Source organism: Anguilla anguilla, chromosome 9, assembly GCF_013347855.1.
Source record: "Anguilla anguilla isolate fAngAng1 chromosome 9, fAngAng1.pri, whole genome shotgun sequence".
Taxonomy (NCBI): Eukaryota; Metazoa; Chordata; class Actinopteri; order Anguilliformes; family Anguillidae; genus Anguilla; species Anguilla anguilla.
In genome coordinates this window covers 48,617,670-48,638,279 of record NC_049209.1, presented here as the reverse complement: position 1 = coordinate 48,638,279, position 20,610 = coordinate 48,617,670, and the positions used below count along the sequence as shown (strand labels likewise).

At 46.1% G+C, this 20,610-nt stretch overlaps 2 protein-coding genes across 3 annotated transcripts; both read left to right on the top strand.

The window, feature by feature from the left end:
* The first annotated feature begins 665 nt into the window (after positions 1-665).
* stt3a (STT3 oligosaccharyltransferase complex catalytic subunit A) lies at positions 666-11,032 on the top strand. Its single transcript, XM_035434968.1, has 18 exons — positions 666-757; positions 1,832-1,956; positions 2,179-2,239; positions 2,449-2,570; positions 4,014-4,159; positions 4,710-4,800; positions 4,913-5,019; positions 5,609-5,773; positions 6,221-6,401; positions 6,791-6,946; positions 7,035-7,126; positions 7,460-7,615; positions 7,924-8,112; positions 8,433-8,549; positions 8,640-8,742; positions 9,165-9,353; positions 9,786-9,901; positions 10,634-11,032. The coding sequence occupies exons 2-18, from the start codon at positions 1,869-1,871 to the stop codon at positions 10,670-10,672; spliced, it is 2,118 nt and encodes a 705-aa protein (XP_035290859.1). The 5' UTR covers positions 666-757; positions 1,832-1,868; the 3' UTR covers positions 10,673-11,032.
* An 895-nt stretch (positions 11,033-11,927) lies between these two features.
* On the top strand, positions 11,928-19,146 carry LOC118236770 (protein FAM118B-like). Of its 2 annotated transcripts, none has more exons than XM_035435387.1 (8): positions 11,928-12,149; positions 13,394-13,510; positions 13,946-14,198; positions 15,640-15,867; positions 16,392-16,520; positions 16,845-17,145; positions 17,466-17,522; positions 18,270-19,146. In XM_035435387.1, the coding sequence occupies exons 2-8, from the start codon at positions 13,434-13,436 to the stop codon at positions 18,281-18,283; spliced, it is 1,059 nt and encodes a 352-aa protein (XP_035291278.1). In that variant the 5' UTR covers positions 11,928-12,149; positions 13,394-13,433; the 3' UTR covers positions 18,284-19,146. The 2 variants fall into 2 exon arrangements, with proteins under 2 accessions (XP_035291278.1, XP_035291277.1); XM_035435386.1 differs by having other exon boundaries at positions 11,929-12,149; positions 13,427-13,510.
* Positions 19,147-20,610: the final 1,464 nt, after the last annotated feature.

Here is a 20,610-nt window from a genome sequence, read left to right as displayed (position 1 = left end):
GTGGGGTACAGGCATGTTTCTGTACCCCGCTTATCACAAAAGCACTCTCATCTTACACTGACGATCTCACCATCACGTAGTGTTGACAAACTGGGGTCTGTTCTTTGGAAGATGGTAGTATTTTAAAATGTTATTTAAAAAATAAAGTATTTAATTCTTGTCAGCAGTACACACAGTGTGAGTGTATGTATGCATTTGAATTACTGTCAGTGAGATTTTGTAAAAGTATTACACGTTTATTAAAAGTCGTCAGTATGCACTACATTTGGGACTGCTTTTATGTTTTCCTCGCAGGTCCTCTGTATGGAATCTATCGCGAGCGCCTTTTTGTAATAGTTTCTTACTTTGCTCAAGCCAACCACCGTGTTCGGAACCAAAATAACAGAGAAACGTTTTGCATATACGGGTTAATTTGCACATTTGTAAAATGAACTATGTGTCCAGTCAGTATAGTACCTGTTCAAGGGCATCAATCCCATTTTAATGGAATCTGTCAATTCAACGTTCGGTGCTATGGACACGTCATTCCTAATCGCCATGAGAAACTTGACTTAACCTTTGAGACACGCCTGGTCGAATTTAGATTGACGACCCTTCAACGAATAAGAAAAGGCACAGGGACCTGAAAGAAAGTGTGTAGCCAATAAGCACATGCTGTGGTTCGGTCGGGCGGGGCTGAAAGCGCTCCACGGTTTGTGTGTGGAAAAGTGTGCTTGTAAGCAGAAGAGAAGTGGGTGAGAGTCGCGAATGAAAGAAGGTAATTCAGAAAACTAGGCAACTTTCATTGTTTCTACCTCTAGAAACCAGTTGAACATAGATGTGCAAAATCTGTGATACTGTTGCTCGAACATTGGTTATTGTCAGCAGATGCTAGAGGCTTCTTGTTGACTGTCTAGACCAGCATCTTGTCAGCTAACGTTGGCTAGTAGTAACGTTAGCAGTAACTGTTACATAGCTAGATAATGTTTACTGGAGGCAATAAGCAAATGTTGACTGGGGTGTAAATAACGATGTTTTTAGCCTTCCAGGTTCCGTCAAACTGTCTAAAAACATAGTGAGGTAGTTATGTTGCCTACGTAGACTCCTATGACATCAGTCACATTTTCAGTTAGGTTTTGAGCGCTGCTTACCTAGCTAACGTTGACTCTCCAGTAACATTTAAATAGGAACACTTTCCTGATTTTCTTCACGTTCGATTTACATCTCGATTGACTGCGGTGACTTGAACTTGATCCCGTCACCTTAAGGTCATGTGTTTAGTCTCAACTCAATGATACTTGCACGTCAGCGACTCGTTTTTGGTGTAGCGCGGTTCATTCTGACGTTTGTCAGTTACCCTGCCAAATATTTTGTACTTGACCAACTAGCTAATTACGGTTGCACTGATACAGTGACGTCGATTCCATTTGTTTCTACAACAAAGCTAAAAGTGGAAAACATTCACCTAACGTACGAATAAGACCGGAAGTCCACGTCAGTATATGGTGCTTATGGACTCAGGAAGCGTGTTAGCCTCGTTTTAAACCACGGCTTATGCACGGTGAAATTGTACTAGCTAAATTGTTCTTGAGCATGGTGCCATTTCATGAATGAAGAAACACGATGATGATGCTGACGGCTTCAGCAAGATGGTTCCACGCAGGACTTCATTAGAAACACCTATCCCCCCCACCACACACACACTACCACACACATATGCACGCACACACACACACACAGGGCAAACTGCCCTGAAGTTATGCTTTAACCGGCCCACTGTCTGTACTGAATTTGAGTAGTCTTGGTTGCTATGGTGACGCAGCTGTGTGTCTGTGGTCCTATTTTTCTGAAGGTATCTAAGGTTGGTCCTCCCTCCCCCCCTCGCAAAGATGACCAAGCTGGGCTTTTTGCGGCTGTCCTACGAGAAGCAGGACACGCTGCTCAAGTTGCTCATCCTCTCCATGGCTGCCATCCTCTGTGAGTGTGACCCCGCCTCTGTTCAGTCAGGACCGGTTACACGACATGGACTCCCCACACATTGTCATTGTATTAACGTGTGACTTGAGTGTCTGAGACCTTATTGTATTTTTCTGTTTGTAATTTGCATGTCTCCATGTTAGCTTTGAGTGGTGTAAACAATGTCTCTCTGTGCCAGGGAGATGGAATTAAATGTTCTTTTTTTCCCCCCTCCGTCAATAGCCTTCTCCACCAGGCTGTTCTCAGTGCTGAGGTTCGAGAGTGTTATCCACGAGTTTGATCCGTAAGCTTTCCTTCTTTTTCTTCTGTGTGCGTGCATGCGTGTGTGTGTATGTGTGTTTTTAAGAGACTTTTTATTGTTAGAGCCAGTCCTCACTTATTTTAGCATAGTCTTAACGTGGTGAATAAAAAGGGAAATGTCAGTGAAATAGACTCAGAGGATGTTGAAATAGGCCAAGTGTTTTTGTTCATTTTTTCCCCTTTCACTCTTAGGTATTTCAACTACCGGACAACCCGTTTTTTGGCAGAAGAGGGCTTCTACAAATTCCATAACTGGTTTGACGACCGGGCATGGTACCCTCTGGGCAGGATCATTGGTGGCACAATTTATCCTGGTATGAATTAAACTGGCTACACGTCCTGAATTCTCAGGTTTCCATGGACACAGTCTGCTTGGCATCACCAAGGACACAAGAGAGTTGAATAATCCAGTACATGATTTTTTTAGTCTATGATATGCATTGTTCTGTTGACCAGTGGGATGAACCTCTTCCATTGAGATAAGATGTAGGAACACATTGTGCAATGGGACAGTGAGGTTTCATGAACCTCAAAATGGCTGGATCTCTAATATGTTCAGTGACCAGTTGATTTGGAGAGTACTGCCAATGGATTGGTTAAAACGGGTAATTGATTGGCAGTGCACCATAGCTCCGCCCACAATGGGGTACAATGACACCCCGTTCTCTTATCTGTTGGAACTTTAGTTCAATTATGGTTGCATGTTGGCGTTTTATACTGTATCTCTTTGGTAGAGCTGCAGTTTTAGGGATGAGTTGCTGCTCTGGTACTGCAAAGCACTGGAGGGTTGGAGTGGAGTGTGTTACTGCCTTATGCCAGACCTAATTGTTCTATTGTTGTGTGGGTGTATTGGAGCTATATCTAGTGTAGGAGAGTGCTGGAGGAAACTGTGCTGTATAACTGTGTGGGTTTGTTTTATGGGCATGTACAGACTGCAAATGGTATTCGCTAGGAAGTGTTTCCATGTGCAGAAGTGCACATGGCTGACTGTATGACTGCACTGTGTGTGAGAGTTAGAGTGAAGTGTGGGATATTGATGTGTGTTTAACTGGGTGAGTGTTGGAACTGAGTTTAAGAGGTTGAAGTGTGTGTCTGTGAGGGGATGTTGGAACTGTGTGTGATTAAGGTGTGTCTGTGAGAGAGTGTTGGTACTGAATTTGAGAGATTGAGCTGTGTGTCTGTGAGAGTTCGAGCTGGGTGTGAGAGATTGAGGTGTGAGTTAGGGTGTGAGAGAGCATTGGCGATTATTCAGGAAATTGTGACCTAACAGTTTTTTGTGAAAGAGTGCTGCAGCTAACTCCTCCTTCATGGGTTGGCCTTGACTCTCGGTTAGCGAGCACATTGAAGCTGATTCATTAGGAATGAATGCAGCGGCTGGCTTTGTGAGATTGTAAGTTCTGGCGTAGGGGTGAGACTTTGAGATGACTGCCTTGAGTGTGCCAGTGCTGACTTGCTTTGCAGTCTGAAATTTTTTGAGCTGTCTGTCATGTGACCTGTGGCCTGTATTCAACCAGCATTAGTCCTTTTCAAAGTTGTATGCACGTCTTAATTTTATCTGCACCAACGTTTGTTCAGTGTTTTGTAGTAGTGCTCAGCACTCACTAAAGTTGCCTTGTAAATCCGTTTTTGTGACTAAGATACAAAAATTGAGTCAGTCTGAGTTAAGGACAGATGTTGCTCCAGGCCTGTGTTGGAGCTGGTGTGTTAGCGTTAGCTTTAGCATATTGAAGCTGACTCCTCCCCCCTTTGCCCTCCAGGCCTGATGATCACCTCGGCCCTGCTCTACCACGTGTTGCACTTCTTCCACATCACCATCGACATCCGCAACGTCTGCGTCTTCCTGGCTCCCCTCTTCTCCTCCTTCACCGCCATCGTCACCTACCACTTCACCAAGGAGCTGAAGGTGCGGCACAGCTCGGCACGTGTGTGATTTCACTTAGAAGCCTCCCGATGAGTCTTACAGGCTACTTCCTGCTGCCTGTTGTCATGCTCTCATTAAATGTATAGCAGGTCAGGCCCTGAGGGGGGTTTTTAACCCTTTAAGGCTGGGCTGCCCAACCAAGTTCCTAGACATCTACTGTCTTGTAGGGTTTCACTCTAACCCTAACAAAGCACACCTCATTCAACAACTAGAGATCTCGATGAGCTGCTAATTAGTACAGTCAGGTGTGTCAAATTATGGTTGAATTGAAAACCGTCAGGACGGTTGATCTCCAGGAACAGGGGTGGGCAGACCTGCTTTAAGATGTTAGATCACTAATGTGATCACTAGCTATTAGAATGCTCTCAGCCTGAACATTCTAAGGCTGATGTAACAATCACTACTGGTAACTGAAAGCAGTGGGATTCTAGAACACTGACTTAGAAACTGGGGTCAGTTTTCTCTTTCAGCTCATAATGGACGAGCTCTGAGATGGTGTTGTTATGAACAAATAAATGTCCTTGTCCTCCAGGATGCCGGCGCCGGGCTCCTGGCCGCGGCCATGATCGCCGTGGTTCCCGGGTACATATCCCGTTCCGTTGCCGGTTCCTACGACAACGAAGGTACGAGCACCGGCAATTTGCGGCTCCTCCCATCACGGAACGTTCCGGAAAAGGGGCGTTCCGCACCGTTCCTTGTTTGTTAGCCCTCATTCTCCCGTGTCCTGTGTTCCAGGGATCGCCATCTTCTGCATGCTGCTGACTTACTACATGTGGATCAAAGCAGTGAAGACGGGCTCCATTTACTGGTCCTCCATTTGTGCCCTGGCCTACTTCTACATGGTGAGTTCAGGGCTAAACGATGGATGTAGAACTGGTGCGGGGCTATGAACAAGCACACGCAGTCATACAAAATCGCGTGCGTCGGGGAAAACTGACTGATACTTTTAGTAGTTTTGATTGATATTCTTTAATGTTGTTGGACGCACAGTTGGCTTTAATGGTGATCTCCTGCCTGCAGGGGCTGCTAGTAAGAATGATTCTGAGCTGCAGAAGTGTTATTCTGCATTCATGTGGTTCACTGGTATCTTCTGAATGTAACAAATTCTGGGTCATGTATTTTGTGTCAGCATTGTGCTCTTTTGAATGTTACATTGACACCAGTTACTGTATGCATCCTTTCTTCTTGGGCAACAATATTACTGATTACAAAAGTACGGTACAGTTAATTTGCTATGAAAACATGTACATAAAAACTTTGTTAAATACTTTGATATATATATGAAAACCTTTTATTGCTGTTGATGCAGTGATGTAGAAGGATCCTAAATGCATAAACGACTGGTCTGAGAAAGTGACCAATGATACGGCAGGTTTAACACTGTCCTCTCTTCTGTCCCTCCTATCGTCCAATCGGAATGCGCGCTGGCAGGTGTCCTCCTGGGGCGGCTACGTGTTCCTCATTAACCTGATCCCGCTGCACGTGCTGGTGCTGATGCTGACGGGGCGGTTCTCGCACCGGATCTACGTGGCGTACTGCACCGTCTACTGCCTGGGCACCATGCTCTCCATGCAGATCTCCTTCGTGGGGTTCCAGGTGAGTGCAAGTCCCATCATGCAGTGCGGCGGAAAGACAGTGGCGTTAGCCATTTTGCTGCCTGAGATCACCTTTTAAAATGTATGAGCGCAACACACACCTCTTGGGTGCTGATTCAATGGAGAAATTACTTTGGCTTAGCAGTGAAGCGTGGATCTTGGCTCAACCCCCAGTATATATATATATATATATATTTTTTTTTTTCATGAAATTAGCTGTGCAAGCGTGCTCTCTTGATTAAAGATGTGGGAATATATGGCTGCATGTTTTGATCCTGGATTGATTGCTTTCGTATTGTTGACACACTCAACGCGTGGCGGTTGTCCCAGAATAGCCCGCTAGCCTGAAATCACATCGTTAACCCCCGACAAGCGTTTCTTTAGCCGCTGAATGCAAATCAAACTTTAACCTGACCATACCCCCCTCCCTCTCCCGTCACCATGGCAGCCGGTGCAGTCCTCGGAGCACATGGCGGCCTTCGGCGTCTTCGGCCTGTGCCAGATCCACGCCTTCGTGGACTACCTGCGGAGCAAGCTCAACGCCCAGCAGTTCGAGGTCCTCTTCAAGAGCGTCATCTCCCTGGTTGGCTTCGCCCTGCTCTCCGTGGGCACAGTTCTCATGCTGACCGGTAGGTGGCGCCCTTTCACTAAGATGGGGATTTTACTGCTCTGTCTCTCTCTCTGGGCCTTGCAAACCCTTCCTTCCTTTTGAGTTTGTACCTCATTTGAAAATTTAATATTAAAGTTTAAATTGAAGTGGTAAGACATCATTTTCAGACGTGAAGTTTTCAGTTGTGAAGGCTGGCCTACTGGTTTTTAAGCATTTTAGATTGTGGAACTGGTATAAAAAATGTATTTTTGTACCAGCAGTTCCTCCCCCCATTTGGATTTTGGGAACTTGAGATCTATGACATTCTGCGGTGTTCATGGTTAAACTTGGCCTTTCCCCTCCTTCGTGGCTAATGCTTTCTCTCTGCATTGTTGAATGGCCTCTCTGTGACTTGGGTACGGTTCGCAGGTAAAATCTCTCCCTGGACGGGGCGCTTCTACTCCCTGCTGGACCCCTCCTACGCCAAGAACAACATCCCCATCATCGCCTCCGTGTCCGAGCACCAGCCCACCACCTGGTCCTCCTACTACTTCGACCTGCAGCTGCTGGTCTTCATGTTTCCCGGTAAGAAGCCACACGTCACTGCGCTGTGCGGTAACCGTGCTGCAGGAAGCGGCCATTCTGGCTCACGCGTCTCTTTCTCTCTCCACAGTGGGGCTGTACTACTGCTTCAACAACCTGTCTGATGCCAGGATCTTCATCATCATGTATGGAGTCACCAGCATGTACTTCTCTGCCGTCATGGTAAGGCTACTGCAGGCTACAGTAGCCGCTGGAAAACCTGCCGTAGTTTCAGGCATAGTTGGTCATTTATTCCAGCGGTTCGGCATCAAGGCAACCTACTTATGACAATTAGGAAAGAAGGGTGGCTATCTTCATTTTTACATGTATTATTAGGTTTGAGTCAAGTAGTAGACAGGTGTAACTGTCCATTTCACAACTGTTTCAGAATTGATACCCATTGAATAAAGTATGAAGTTCAGTATATTGTGGTGGCTATAGACAGTGTAGTGTAGCGTGGTGCGCTGGCGGTTGTCGTGGCGACGCGAGTGACATCACTGGTCCCCCCCCGCGCAGGTGCGTCTGATGCTGGTGCTGGCCCCGGTCATGTGCATCCTGTCGGGCATCGGCGTGTCCCAGGTGCTCACCACCTACATGAAGAACCTGGACATCAGCCGGCCCGACAAGAAGACCAAGAAGCAGCAGGACTCCACCTACCCCATCAAGAACGAGGTGAGGCGCCCTTTACCGCACGCCCCTTAACAATTGCTCTCCAGAACTGCAAAAGATAGTCAAGCTTGAACGCTGGTATGCACAAAGAAAGGGCCTAATAGAAGCAAAGATAGTGGAGAAATTAGTAGATGTAGTGATACTTAACTCGCCTCACCTGGTTATTCCTGAGGTCTGAAGTGATTTCAGATTTCATGGAAAGCGTGACGGTAATATGTCATGATGGTAATATGCCGTGACTGTAATACGTCCTGACGGTAATATGTCATGACGGTGATACGTCCTGACGGCTCATGACCGTGCGTCCGCAGGTGGCCAGCGGGATGATCCTGGTCATGGCCTTCTTCCTCATCACCTACACCTTCCACTCCACCTGGGTGACCAGCGAGGCCTACTCCTCCCCCTCCATCGTGCTCTCTGCCCGCGGAGGCGACGGCAGCCGCATCATCTTCGACGACTTCCGGGAGGCCTACTACTGGCTGAGGCACAACACCCCCGAGGTGAGCGGGAGGAGAACCACCTCCCGGCCAATCAGAAGGCGGCTTGGGTTCTTTCAGCTGGAAGTCATTCAGCACAGTCAATTTGCATATTGTACATGTCATTTTATTCAAATTTTTATTTAATTTTGAATCTTAATTCTAAGTCCATTTGAACATATTGTTTGGCTAACAACACAGAACTATGCTCAAAGCTGTCTTTGTGCAACACTGCTTCTTGTCTGTTTTTTGATGTTGAAAGTTGCCGTCACCCCTTTTCCTCGGCTATCGAACGTTTCCTTGACTGTGATTTGTCGCCTCCCCTTTCTCCGCTCTGTTTCCAGGACGCCAAAGTGATGTCGTGGTGGGATTACGGGTACCAGATAACGGCCATGGCCAACCGGACCATCCTGGTGGACAACAACACGTGGAACAACACTCACATCTCCCGCGTGGGCCAGGTCAGCGGTCCTCTGAGCCGTACCTCGTTAGCACCGTCCCCCTGAGTGCCAACTGCCATTATACTGAGGAGGATTTGTCGCCCCCTACAGGCCATGGCCTCCACTGAGGAACGAGCCTACGAGATCATGCGGGAGCTGGACGTTAGCTACGTGCTGGTGATCTTCGGCGGGCTGACGGGGTATTCGTCGGACGGTACGTCAGTAAATTAAAAAGAAACATGATGTACCTGGCACCTGCTGTTACGTGTGCACGTGGCATGCGTGTAAACAATTGTAAATTATTCATAAGACCTGTCAAACCAGATTTTTCACCTCTGGAAAAATAACTGACATTTGCTTTGTGTGCAGTGCCACAAAAAGTCTTCTTGTTTTGGTGCAACAAATTTTACTCTTTCTCTCCTGTGCGTGAAGGTAGAAGGCATAGAGCTCTGCGTTGATCTAAATCTGATTATGTAGCTGCAGTTAATTAATGTAATGAAATTATATGAGAACTGGAGCACTGTGATATGCCTCCATTGTGAAGATATCCCATAAGGCCGTGGGAGCTCATGGGTGTCTCCCGTGCTCTGTCAGAGTTTAATTAACACCGTGCTGTGCGCGACCTCCGTCTCGCAGACATTAACAAGTTCCTGTGGATGGTGCGCATCGGCGGGAGCACGGACACCGGGCGGCACATCAAGGAGCACGACTACTACACGCCTACCGGAGAGTTCCGCGTGGACCGCGAGGGCTCGCCCGTCCTGCTCAACTGCCTCATGTACAAGATGTGCTACTACCGCTTCGGCCAGGTCTACACCGAGGCCAGTGAGTAGCCCCGCCCCTTTCCGGAGCGCAGCCCAAAAGATGGAGCCCAGTGCCTTTCAGCCCAGCTCCATTAAAGAGGAGTAGTTCGGTGCTCTACAGCCAGGATGACCATATATGGTCCTGGAGTCGTGGACCATATGTGGTCATCCTGGCTGTTGAGCATGAATGTACTGCATCCTGGAGTCGTGTCAGTATTGACTTGTGTGTGTGTGTGTGTGGGGGGGGGGGGGGTTTGTGACCTTTATACTGCATACACTTAAAGAACAGGGTGGTGCACTAAATGTGCTGAAGGTAAATCTGTGTGTAGTCTGACTGGCTGGGTATGTGTGTATTGATATTACTATGCCAGATGCTGCTGAAATGACCCAGTAAGGCTGTTTGACCTTACGCCACGTGGCTCATTCTGACCCCGGTGTCTCATCTTTCTCCCAGAGCGCCCCCCTGGTTACGACAGGGTGAGGAACGCCGAGATCGGCAACAAGGACTTTGAGCTGGACGTGCTGGAGGAGGCCTACACCACAGAGCACTGGCTGGTCAGGATATACAAGGTACACAATCCTCTACCACAATCAAACTACATGCTAACACGGAGCACTGGCTAGTCAGGATGGCTACAAGGTACACAAGACCTTTACCACCTTGAAACCACACACTAACACTCGCAGAGCACTGGCTGGTCAGGATATACAAGGTACACATGGCTGTTGCCGCCATCCAACCACACGCTAACACTTACAGAGCACAAATCCAATGAGGATTCATTCATGAGTCATTTGTAACTGCATCTCTGACCTAAGAGTGATGGTATGTGCTAGTTATTTTCCTTTTGCAAGCTCCGTATACTAATGTCTGGTTAGCAAGCCAGACGCCGCCCACTTTTCCAGGAAGTAGTAAACCCATTAGTCTCAATAAGAACTTCTGTATTGTAATTCTTCACTGTTTTACTTGAAAAAAGAATGACATGAGGGGGTTAGAGTTGTCATATAAAGACTACAAAAACACCAGGATTTCTTCAGGTCCAGTGGCCTCGGGTGCATGGGCTGACTCAGAGCATTGTGGGTGGCTCAGAATAACAATTCAATCACAGTTCAGCCACCGCAACAACAGAAGTCTTAGGCATCGCACCATCCTATCCACTTCTGCCAGGGTGTGGAAATATTCAATGTCGTAATTTGAAAACCACTGGTGCGCAGTCAGGACTGAACTCACTGCACTCCGTCCGTTTGAGGTTATTTGTCCGTGTCGTGTTCAGCGCTGACTTCCTCTCCCGTCTCCCGCAGGTGAAAGACTTGGATAACAGAGGCCTGTCTCGAACGTAATTTCTTCTTCTCGCACAACACGCTCACACACACACACACACGCGCGCCCTTTCAGCACCGCGCACTGAAAGACCTCCCGTGCGATGAGCATCCCGCCAGAGAGCGAGAGAGAGAGAGAAAAAGAGAAGATGATACTTTTTATACTTTGGTTTGCAATTGCAGAAAGAGATTTGTTTCCTATTTTTTATTTTCATTTGGTGTCTAGTCTGGGGAAAGAAGAAGGGGGAAAAAAGTATCACTATTGTTCAAATCTAATGCCAATGAATGGATTTCTGCTTAAAGTGCCCGAGAGATCAACTTTGTCAGTTGCGGGCTGGAGTTGTTATGACGTGGTCAAATAAACCAATGGATTAAACTGGGTGACATGTTTTCTGTCCTTCTTTACAAATGGCTAATTTCCAAAGAAACAGTGTATTGTGGGTACGAAGATGTGTTGTCAGTTTTGCCTCATCTCCATTTGCATCACCTTATTTTAAACACTTTTTTTGCATGTACTTGTATTATTCTAGTTGACTTGTAAACCAAACAAAAACTATGATGCAAGATTTTCCATTTTGGTAAACTAATGCGGAAAAAAAGGAAACTTATAAGATATACAAGTAAATTAAGATTATAGGCAAAGCTATTTTAAGTTATATTTGCTAAGATAAAACTGTAAACTGCAAATGACAATACATGTTTGCACATTTCCTGCTGGTGGTTTTTTAATAAATAAAACAAGGTCTTTTACATGTGGACACTTCCAAATTGCACACATCACAAATATTTGTGTTACCATTGTTAGGACCCATTAAGATTTGGTTCAAGTGTTCTGGAAAAACTCTTTACATTACATTACATTCATTTGGCAGACGCTTTTATCCAAAGCGACGTACAAAAAAAGTGCATTTCATGGTCGTAGACAACTGCTGAACACGGGTTCAGTAAGGTACAATACTTATTTTGTACAGCTATTTCTAGCCGAGAACAGTGAACACTATTCTGGCCTAACTGCAGAATATAAGATAACAATGTAACCATGACACTGGCACTGTTGAGTTGATAGAGAGTATTATCTTAATTTGCTAATATATATATGTGTGTAACCAAAAAGTCCTGTGCAGTGCCATTTCGGGGACTGAACTCAGAGTTTCATAGAAGACCCCGTAGCCTAACTAATTCAATTGAGTGCCAAAAACTAACCTTTTCTTTGAGACATAGCGACGTCACTCAAGCATGATGTTTACCGGTATAATTTAGTTTGTCCTTTGCTGGACGCCGTAGCTGAATCAGGCTTTGGGCAGTTTGTCGAGCTGTGATTACGAGGCGAGAGCATGTCAGTATAGACCGAAAGCTGACCGATGGTATAGATGAATAAGAATCTGCTAAAAGATGCAGCTATCGAAATAGCTGAAGAAAATTGACAGGCTTTATACAAGAAGCTCGTTATTTCAGCGTATATAGCTAAAAGACAACCTGTTGCCGAAGTTTCTGGGTGGTAAGTAGATTAATTTTTTTACTTGCTGGGTAGACAGCAAAAACTCAAAGGTGTCATTTGTAGCAAGCAGGCTTTTGTTGCTTACTTTGTCTTTAGTAAGGAATATTGCCTAATATGAAAATAGAAGGCATTGTCAAGATTAACACGCAAACACCCGCACACGAAACATTTATTCTGCACGAACAGTTGGCTATCTAGTTAGTCATCCTATTATAAAGTTTCTTGCTACCACATACGGTGACCACAGGGTTACCGTGTACAAAATGTTAGAACCTTATAGCGCCACCAATTCGTAGCAATTTCTGTTTACATTTGAGAGACAATCAGCGTTATATAGTATTGAGTTTAAAACAGGAACAGAGAAAGGAGAGACGGAAATGTACTGGCCCGGAAACGAATATTTAAATATTAAAGTTGGCAGAAGTTGCATCTGTTCCAAGATAACTTGGTTTACAAGAAACATTTTTCTATCATAACTGTGCATCTAACTGTGCAACGTTGTTAATGCTTAGCAAGTATAGTAATTGATACGTTCATCATTTCTTAATTACAGTTAAAAATCAGCCTCGCTATATTAAAATATATTTTTTAAAATCTCATACTACTGACTTGCTTGAACTTAGGATACTTTTGGATAATGCCCAGTCAGTGAAAAGTCTTCCACTTTGACATATGGTAAATATGGCAACACTGACGCCTCTGGCTGGGAGTAACTCGGGAAACAAAGAGGAATTTACAACTTCCGCGTTCGTACCGGTCATTTAGTACACAAAGACTAAGGAATATGAGTTTTTGATGAGTGCTTTCTTTGATATTTTACAAGTTGCGCATTGCGATGCAGCTAAGCACGGAGTTGTTCAGTGTTTCCGAAAACGGCATTGTAGAGGAGAATAACAAACGGTCATAATACCGGGCAAAAACGTGCATCCCCTCAAATGTGCCGCGTATACTATTCATTCTGATTCAAACACATTAGTTTAATCAACTGTGCAAGAGCCAAAAATAACAAAACGCCTTGCAGTGTAAATTTTTTTCAGGCGTGAAAACAAGAACTTGAGCTCACGTCGCTATTAAGACAATCCCATGAGAAATCACCCTACCGATTTGGCACATTTCGCCTGGCAGCCTATTTGACGGTGATATAGTAGGCTACCGTGTCGCACCCTTGCGCCATATAAAAAGCTTGAGTTGTGGAGCGCGGACATATTGACTAGTCCTTGCCGGGAATTGTCTGTGGCTGCCAGGGCTGTGGGTGACGCGCTTGTCTGTGGACTCAGGAGCTGGATGGCCTCCGTGGTGACCGTGAAGAGGGAAAAGCGGCCCGCCCAGGATGACGTCGAGTCCAACGGCAAAAAGCCCAGGTGCTCCAGCCCGCCGCGGACCCACGCTTTGTCTCCTAATCTGTATTTCCGTTACGTTGATCAAAATAAGCTTGACACGGACAGATGGCCGTTGTAAAGAGCTTAGCCAGTGGCTAAAGCAAGGTTATGACCGGACACTGTTTCAAAATATGATAAATAAAATTGCCAAACTGCTACTAGGAGCTAGCTTTGATGTATTTTCAGTATTTTAAAATTATTGTTAATAATAATAATAATAATAATAATAATAATAATAATAATAATAATGTTGTTGTTGTTTGTTTGTTTATTCAAATTTTGGTGATTATTATTTTGGTTTACCAAAGAAGGGTGATACCATGGTCCTCCATGCACTGTAGTGAAGGCTTTTAGAAGAGATGGACAGAATATTTCTGTATGCTGGCACTGTGAGCATGTGGCTTCTGTCACCCACAGGAAGCTGCTGCCCAGCCTGAAGACCAAGCGGGCCCCGGAGCTGGTGCTGGTGATCGGGACAGGCATCAGCTCGGCGGTGGCGCCCCAGGTCCCGGCGCTGCGCTCCTGGAAGGGGCTGATCCAGGCCCTGCTGGACGCCGCGGACGACTTCGACCTCCTGGAGGAGGAGGAGAGCCGGCGCTTCCAGAAGAGCCTGCAGGAGGACAAGAACCTGGTGCACGTGGCGCACGACCTCATCCAGAAACTCTCGCCTGTGAGTGACCGACCGCGCGCGTGTACGAATGCACACAGTGTACATAATCCTGCACACACATGCACATCCACGCATGTACATGCACATGTATGTTCTTTAGTATTTATACACATGCATATCCACACATACGCATACACACACATGAACATCCACGTATACGCATGCACACACACATTGTTTAGTATATATACATGCACACACATGTTCTTTAGTATATATACATGTGTTCAGTTTCCCAGGATGTATCTGCTGTAAAAACACAAAGAAACAGGCATTCACAAAAACTATAAACAAAAAACAAACATCTGTTGAGCAGACACACAAACCAACACGCATGTGCACTCCTACACCTGCACACATAGAGAAACAGTGCCTGTGGTGAGATTTAGGAGCCTGTCTTTTATAGACCGGCCCCGGATATAAAACTCTGTAAGTGTACACGGTGTCAGTGTGATAATAGCAGAGTCTGCTGTTGTTTTGGTATTTATACAGGATTCTAAGGATATCAGAATGGCGCCAGCGATTAGAGCAACTCGTCAACAAAATGCACTAAAAGCTCACAATCGCGTGCATAGTTTCAGAGTTTTCTCTACCTCCCTTATCTCAGTTCCACTGGTCTCGACAAGTTTACATTCCCATCCTCTGTGTCCACACGTTTAATGCTCAAAAACCCCCCAACTGGAACTCAGACCTTATCCGTTCATCAGAAATGTTCTGCCTGTTATTCCCTGTCTTTGAAGGGTGCCTGCAGCTCCATCTTTAAAAAAAAGAATGGGCATTTAGCGGTAAGGCGGTGTTCCAGTGTGTGGGTGGGCCTGGCTGTGTCACTGCTGATTGTGGCCGGCTGCCCCACTGGGCAACGTGCATAGTTGGCCTTGGTGTCATCCAGGGAGGGAGGGGGTTCAGTGGCCCAGGGTGATGTGTTTCATTGTTCATCGGTGACCCCTGCTGGTCAGTCAGACAGTCTGCTTAACCTAGCTGCATATTAAAGGTTTTCCTCAGACTCAACACATTCAAGATGAACAGGATAAATGGTGGTGGGAGAAGAGGCAGCGGGTTCACATCACATGATTTGGTAGAGAGCGTGCGCTTGTGTGTGTTCATTGAAGAGCGTGCAGGTGCTTGTGTGTGCTCTGTGTTCAGTAGAGAGTGTGTGCTTATGTGTGTTCAGTAGAGAGCGTGTGATTGTGTGTGTTCAGTAGAGAGTGTGTTCTTGTGTGTGTTCAGTGTTCAACTGAGAGTGTGTGCTTGTGTACCCAAGCTGATAGTGAAGACTACAGCAATGACCACAGCTGGTAAATAACACTGGACAGTCCAAAAAGGGTGAAAAAAAACTTACTTAAAAAAAAAGTTACTTAAAAAGTTTCAGAGCTGTGTGACTCTCCAGGAAAGGCACACCCCATCACGTACGCCCAGTCTGACTCTTTCTGCCCCCCCCCAGCGCACGGACAACGTCCGCTCCACCTTCTTCAAGGACTGCCTGTACGAGGTGTTCGACGACCTGGAGTGCAAGATGGAGCACGCGGGGAAGCACCTGCTCAGCTCCGTCCTGCAGCTGATGGAGAGCGGGGCGCTGGTCCTCACCACCAACTTCGACAACCTGCTGGAGCTCTACTCCGCCCACCAGGGGGCGCGCCTGGAGTCCCTGGACCTGACCGACGAGAAGAAGGTGCCGTACGGGCCCCACCTTTACTAGACTTTATTCAACCTGATAAAGTCCACGTCCGTATTTACTCTCATAAGTCCATTCACTAATTAGTCTAGTTAACTCCTCCCACAAATTGGATTGGTTAAACCCACCCACAATTAGATAAATGGATTAATGGATGCCCTATTCAAGCAGTAGAATTGCTCTCTGTCTCTCTAATTCTAAGGAGATATTCAGAGTGTGATGCCATTTGTCAAGTTTCCTTCAGATCCACTGATTGGGTTTCTTGAGGTATTGAAGCTCCTGGATGAGCCCTTAGACGTGTTGATTGTGTGTATGTCTTTGTTGGGTCAGTCAATGCAGGTTGGCCTCCAAAGCCATTGGGGGCTCTGCCTTGAGTGACGTGTTCCCCTGTGTGTGTGTGCATGTGTGTGTGTGTGTGTATGTGTGTATGCGTATGCGTGCGTGTGTGTGTGTGTATGCGCATGTGTGTGTGTGTGTGTCCTGTGTGTGTCCTGTGTATGCGCGTGTGTGTGTGTGTGTAGGTGCTGGAGTGGGCGCAGGGGAAGCGCAGGATGAGCGTGCTGCACATCCACGGCGTTTACACCAACCCCAGCGGCATCGTGCTGCATCCCGCCGGCTACCAGAACGTCCTGCGGAACACCGAGGTCATGGTGAGGGCAGCCGGCCGCCATATCCGCCATGTTTGAAGCTCTTCCCACCATCTTAGTACCGTAGGTCCATGACTCAGCAGCTTGTGCTGCACCTGCATCTGTGGGAAGGTAACATGTACCCATGGATTACCTTCATTTCCCTTTTCATATCAGACAGCGTTACTGATTGGAAGAATAACAAGCTGGAGATGAAAGGCACATCCTGATTGGTCATCAGACTTTCTTTAGGTCGTAGATTATCCCTAGGGGGTCATGGTCTGATTTGATGGTGGGGTACTGTGTGTGTGTGTGTGTGTGTGCGCGCGCGCGCGTGTGTGTTTTCAGAGGGAGATCCAGAAGCTGTACGAGACTAAGTCCTTCCTGTTCCTGGGCTGCGGGCGGACGGTGGAGGACACCACCTTCCAGGCGCTCTTCCTGGAGGCGGTGAAGAACAAGTCGGACCTGGAGCACTTCATGCTGGTGCGGCGCGAGGACGTGAGCGAGTTCAAGAAGCTGCGCGACAACATGCTGGACAAGGGCATCAAGGTCATCTCCTACGGCGACGAGTACACCCACCTGCCCCAGTACCTGCAGCGGCTGGCCAATGAGATCTGCTGCCAGGAGGCGGGGGGCGTCAACGGCAGCGGTGAGGGGCGGGACCGTCTGCACATGGGCTGTGTGTCCGGGTTCAAACACACACACAGACTCACCCGCTCATTCACTCATTCACACACACGTGCAGTCACTCACTCTCTCATGCACTCACACACATGCACACACACTCACTCAGTCACTCTCTCTCTCTGTCTCTCTCTCTCTCACTCACATTCACTCACTTGCACACACACATGTGCTCATACATGAGCACTCGCATATGGGCTCATACACACACACACAGCCCTTTTGAAAGTTGTCATAACCGCGGGCAACAGTGTGCTAATCTGCTAATTCTCTCGCGGTCCGCAGGTAAAGAAGAGGATGAAGAGCGGGATGACTTTGACTCTCCGAGGGAGCGGTCTGCCGGTAAGGACCCTGTGGTGTTCGCTGCCTGTGCTATTTTCTGCGTGTTCAGAGTGTTAGAGTAGTACATTTTTGCTTTATTTATTGTGTTTCTGCCCTGATACATGCCCCTCCCCCTTGGTGTCCACTGCCTGCCTGCTCTCTTAGATATTAAAATACATACAAGTACATTATTTAAAACCTTGTTATACTGCTATCTCTGAGTCTTATAGCAAGAGACATGAATTGGGCTATTGGCTGGTGAATTGTTCAGAAGTACCATTACACTAAGACTGTCCAGTCTGCTGGTAAATCCACATATTTGTATTTATGCAGGGACTATTAATGCTTTAATGAGATATAATGCAGCTTTCTGAGATAAGAACTTTTATAGATGTCAAGTTGTGCATCATCATTATTGATGTGTTTTTTTGTTGTTGCTATGACCACATCTGCTTAGTGCCAGCTGTAGCCCAGGGTTTGTGACTAGCAGTGTAATGAGGCACTGTAACTGCTATTGGACAGAGATCAGTTGGAGCAGCGGGCAAAATCAATGAGTTTGGTGAAAACTTTGATGCAGGAAAGTAGGGCAGGCCTTTGTGGTTGTTTTTATTCATCAGTGTTCTCTCACTTTGTCTCTCTCTCTTTTGCTCTCTCTCCCCCTCTGTGCCTCCCTCTCTCTGTCTCTCTATCCCTCTCTCCCCCCCCCCTCTGTCTCTCCCTCTCTCTGTCTCTTTTTCTCTCTCCCTCTCTCTCTTTGTCTTTCACTAGACTGCCGGTGTTGACAGGTCCAGCAGGGTCCACAGAAGGTTAGGGATCGTTCTCTGTCCCCGCGGTTGGAGGGGCCCCACCACAGAGATCTGAGGCTTGGATACACGCGACTGAAAGACTGTCAGACCACTGCTCCCTCCTGTCCCCTTTATTCCCTGAAGCACGCTGGCTCTGTTCGGAAAGGGAGAGCCGCACAAAGACCCCCCCGGGGGCGTCTGCCACGAACGGCTGATACTCGGCCGCTCACTCCAAAGGGAAATGGAGGGATAGATATTAAAAGGGCCCCCCCACCTGACTCACCCCCCCATGTGAGACTGAGGGCCCCCCGCAGAGACTGAGGCGTCTCTAATAAGGACAGAGTCCGGGCGCGAGCCCCCAACATTGTACTGCATGGGGAGGACAGCCAGGCTGTCCACAGCAAGGGTACTCTTCCTGTCCCAGTTCTTATTAAAAACTACAAAGGCCAGCATTCATTTAAAGAAATGTGTGTATGTCCAGGCATGGTACTGGAATAAAATGTTTATTCCTAATTTGGGGCAATAACTGCAATTTAAACTTCTTCCTCCCCTGATATTGTGAATGGAATGCTTGGTTTTGAACGGGAAATCTCTTATTGGCTGATGCTACCTTTACTAGCATAGGTTCAATGGTGCAAATCGCACGTGTTAGAAAGATGTTAGTCCAGCAGTACCATTCAGTGTACAGTAGATTAAGTCATTTGCTACGGCATAGCCATTACTGTGTTGAGGGGGGAAAGTATGCTTGTAAACAGTTATTGGTAATCTTTTATATTTGCTGTATTGCATGTGTGGTCGTGTGGAACTGTTTGAAATATTTATACATTGTTTTAAAATAAATGTTTTTTTTTTCTACTTGATATTCCTCAGTTTCTTTCAATAATTTCATCAGTTATAAATTAAAATAATTGCGCTGTTATCCAGGTTGGGCACGATGCCGCCGTTAAAAGGTGTGGTATAAATATGTCTTTCTGGAATTTGTTTCATAGTCTTGATCAATATACGGAAAATAGAACTGTATTCCCTCTGCTGGTCAATCGTGGAAATACGAATTTGAGCTTAAGGTCGGTGGATGGGAGTTCTGTTTGAAATATTTGATTTGTCAAACAAAAAATGAGCATCAATTCCAAAATGACTTAACTGTAAAAGTAGCAGGACCCAGGAACTACTTTATCCACTAAGACCAAGGAGGTTTTAAGCTATTCGTTGAGTTGACGGGCAGGGTTAGTCACACTGAACTGCATTGTTAGACACGACTGTCTAGCACCGTCATTACTGTCATTTACCATGGAAACAAGAAGCAAATAATAAACAGGTAAGTGGATTGCATCCAAATTCTTCCTTGACACACGATGTTTGACAATCAAAAAACACAGCACATGCAAAAGCTGTCGTTATAAATGGAAGTGGATAAAAAAACTAGCCTCTTGTTAAACATCTTTTCTTTGCAGGGGAAAGGCACTGACTTCATACGTCATTCAGTATGCTCACCCTTGTCACATGACTGGGAAGCCGTTCCGCCTTTATGTTCACGTGTCGTGGCTAAAGGAGGTGTCTACTGCTATGTACATATGAATTAAACTTAGTTTTGATTGTAGTCAGAGGCGTAGTTGTATCGAAGGCACAGGGATCTCCGTGTTACTTGTTTTGACGACAAGGTGCGGCACATTAATGCATTACTAATGCAATTGTTGTAGTTAGTAAGCTAGCCTTGTAGTTAGTAGTGTGATCATATGGTGATTGTTTTTAACAAAACCATGATGACAGCGTGGAGACTGGTAGCTCGGGCTTGCAGCGCAATAAATAGGAGAAGTAGTGTTCCCTCGCATGTCTATTGCACGTCTGTCGCCTTATCTGGATCCCGAAGCTTCAGCACAGGAACAGCGGTACGAAAGGATTTTTTCAAAGGTGACCTTTGCGTTGATGTTTTTTGTGTGTTATTATTGTGCCTGTTGCAAGATACAAACCTCGCAGCTTCCTGGTAACTTAGTTTGCAAGTATCCAAACGATCTCTTTATTATTATGCTGTATTTTATATCTTTATCCATACTGTAACTCTCCACTGTCCATCACTGTACATACTGTAAGATATAGCATCACTTATGCTGTAGTACTTACTTTCCTGCACTTATCTGTAAATAATACTATATTTTGCACTTCTGGTTAGATGCTAACTGCATTTCATTGGCTTTGTACCCGTACTCTGCACAACGCCAATAAAGTTCAATCTAATCTAATTACTTAATACTGATGCACTGTTCCAGGACCATTTTAAAATCATTTTAAGACGTCATAACACTTGGAGTGCATGATTACGATATTAT

Coding starts and splice junctions, on each gene's coding strand:
- LOC118236770 (XM_035435387.1), top strand. CDS start 13,434: ATGGCCTCCGTGGTGACCGTGAAGAGGGAAAAGCGGCCCGCCCAGGAT. Junction 14,199..15,639: donor TCATCCAGAAACTCTCGCCT/GTGAGTGACCGA, acceptor GCCCCCCCCCAG/CGCACGGACAACGTCCGCTC. Junction 17,146..17,465: donor GGGGGGCGTCAACGGCAGCG/GTGAGGGGCGGG, acceptor CGCGGTCCGCAG/GTAAAGAAGAGGATGAAGAG.
- stt3a (XM_035434968.1), top strand. CDS start 1,869: ATGACCAAGCTGGGCTTTTTGCGGCTGTCCTACGAGAAGCAGGACACG. Junction 2,240..2,448: donor GTTATCCACGAGTTTGATCC/GTAAGCTTTCCT, acceptor TTTCACTCTTAG/GTATTTCAACTACCGGACAA. Junction 5,020..5,608: donor CCCTGGCCTACTTCTACATG/GTGAGTTCAGGG, acceptor GCGCGCTGGCAG/GTGTCCTCCTGGGGCGGCTA.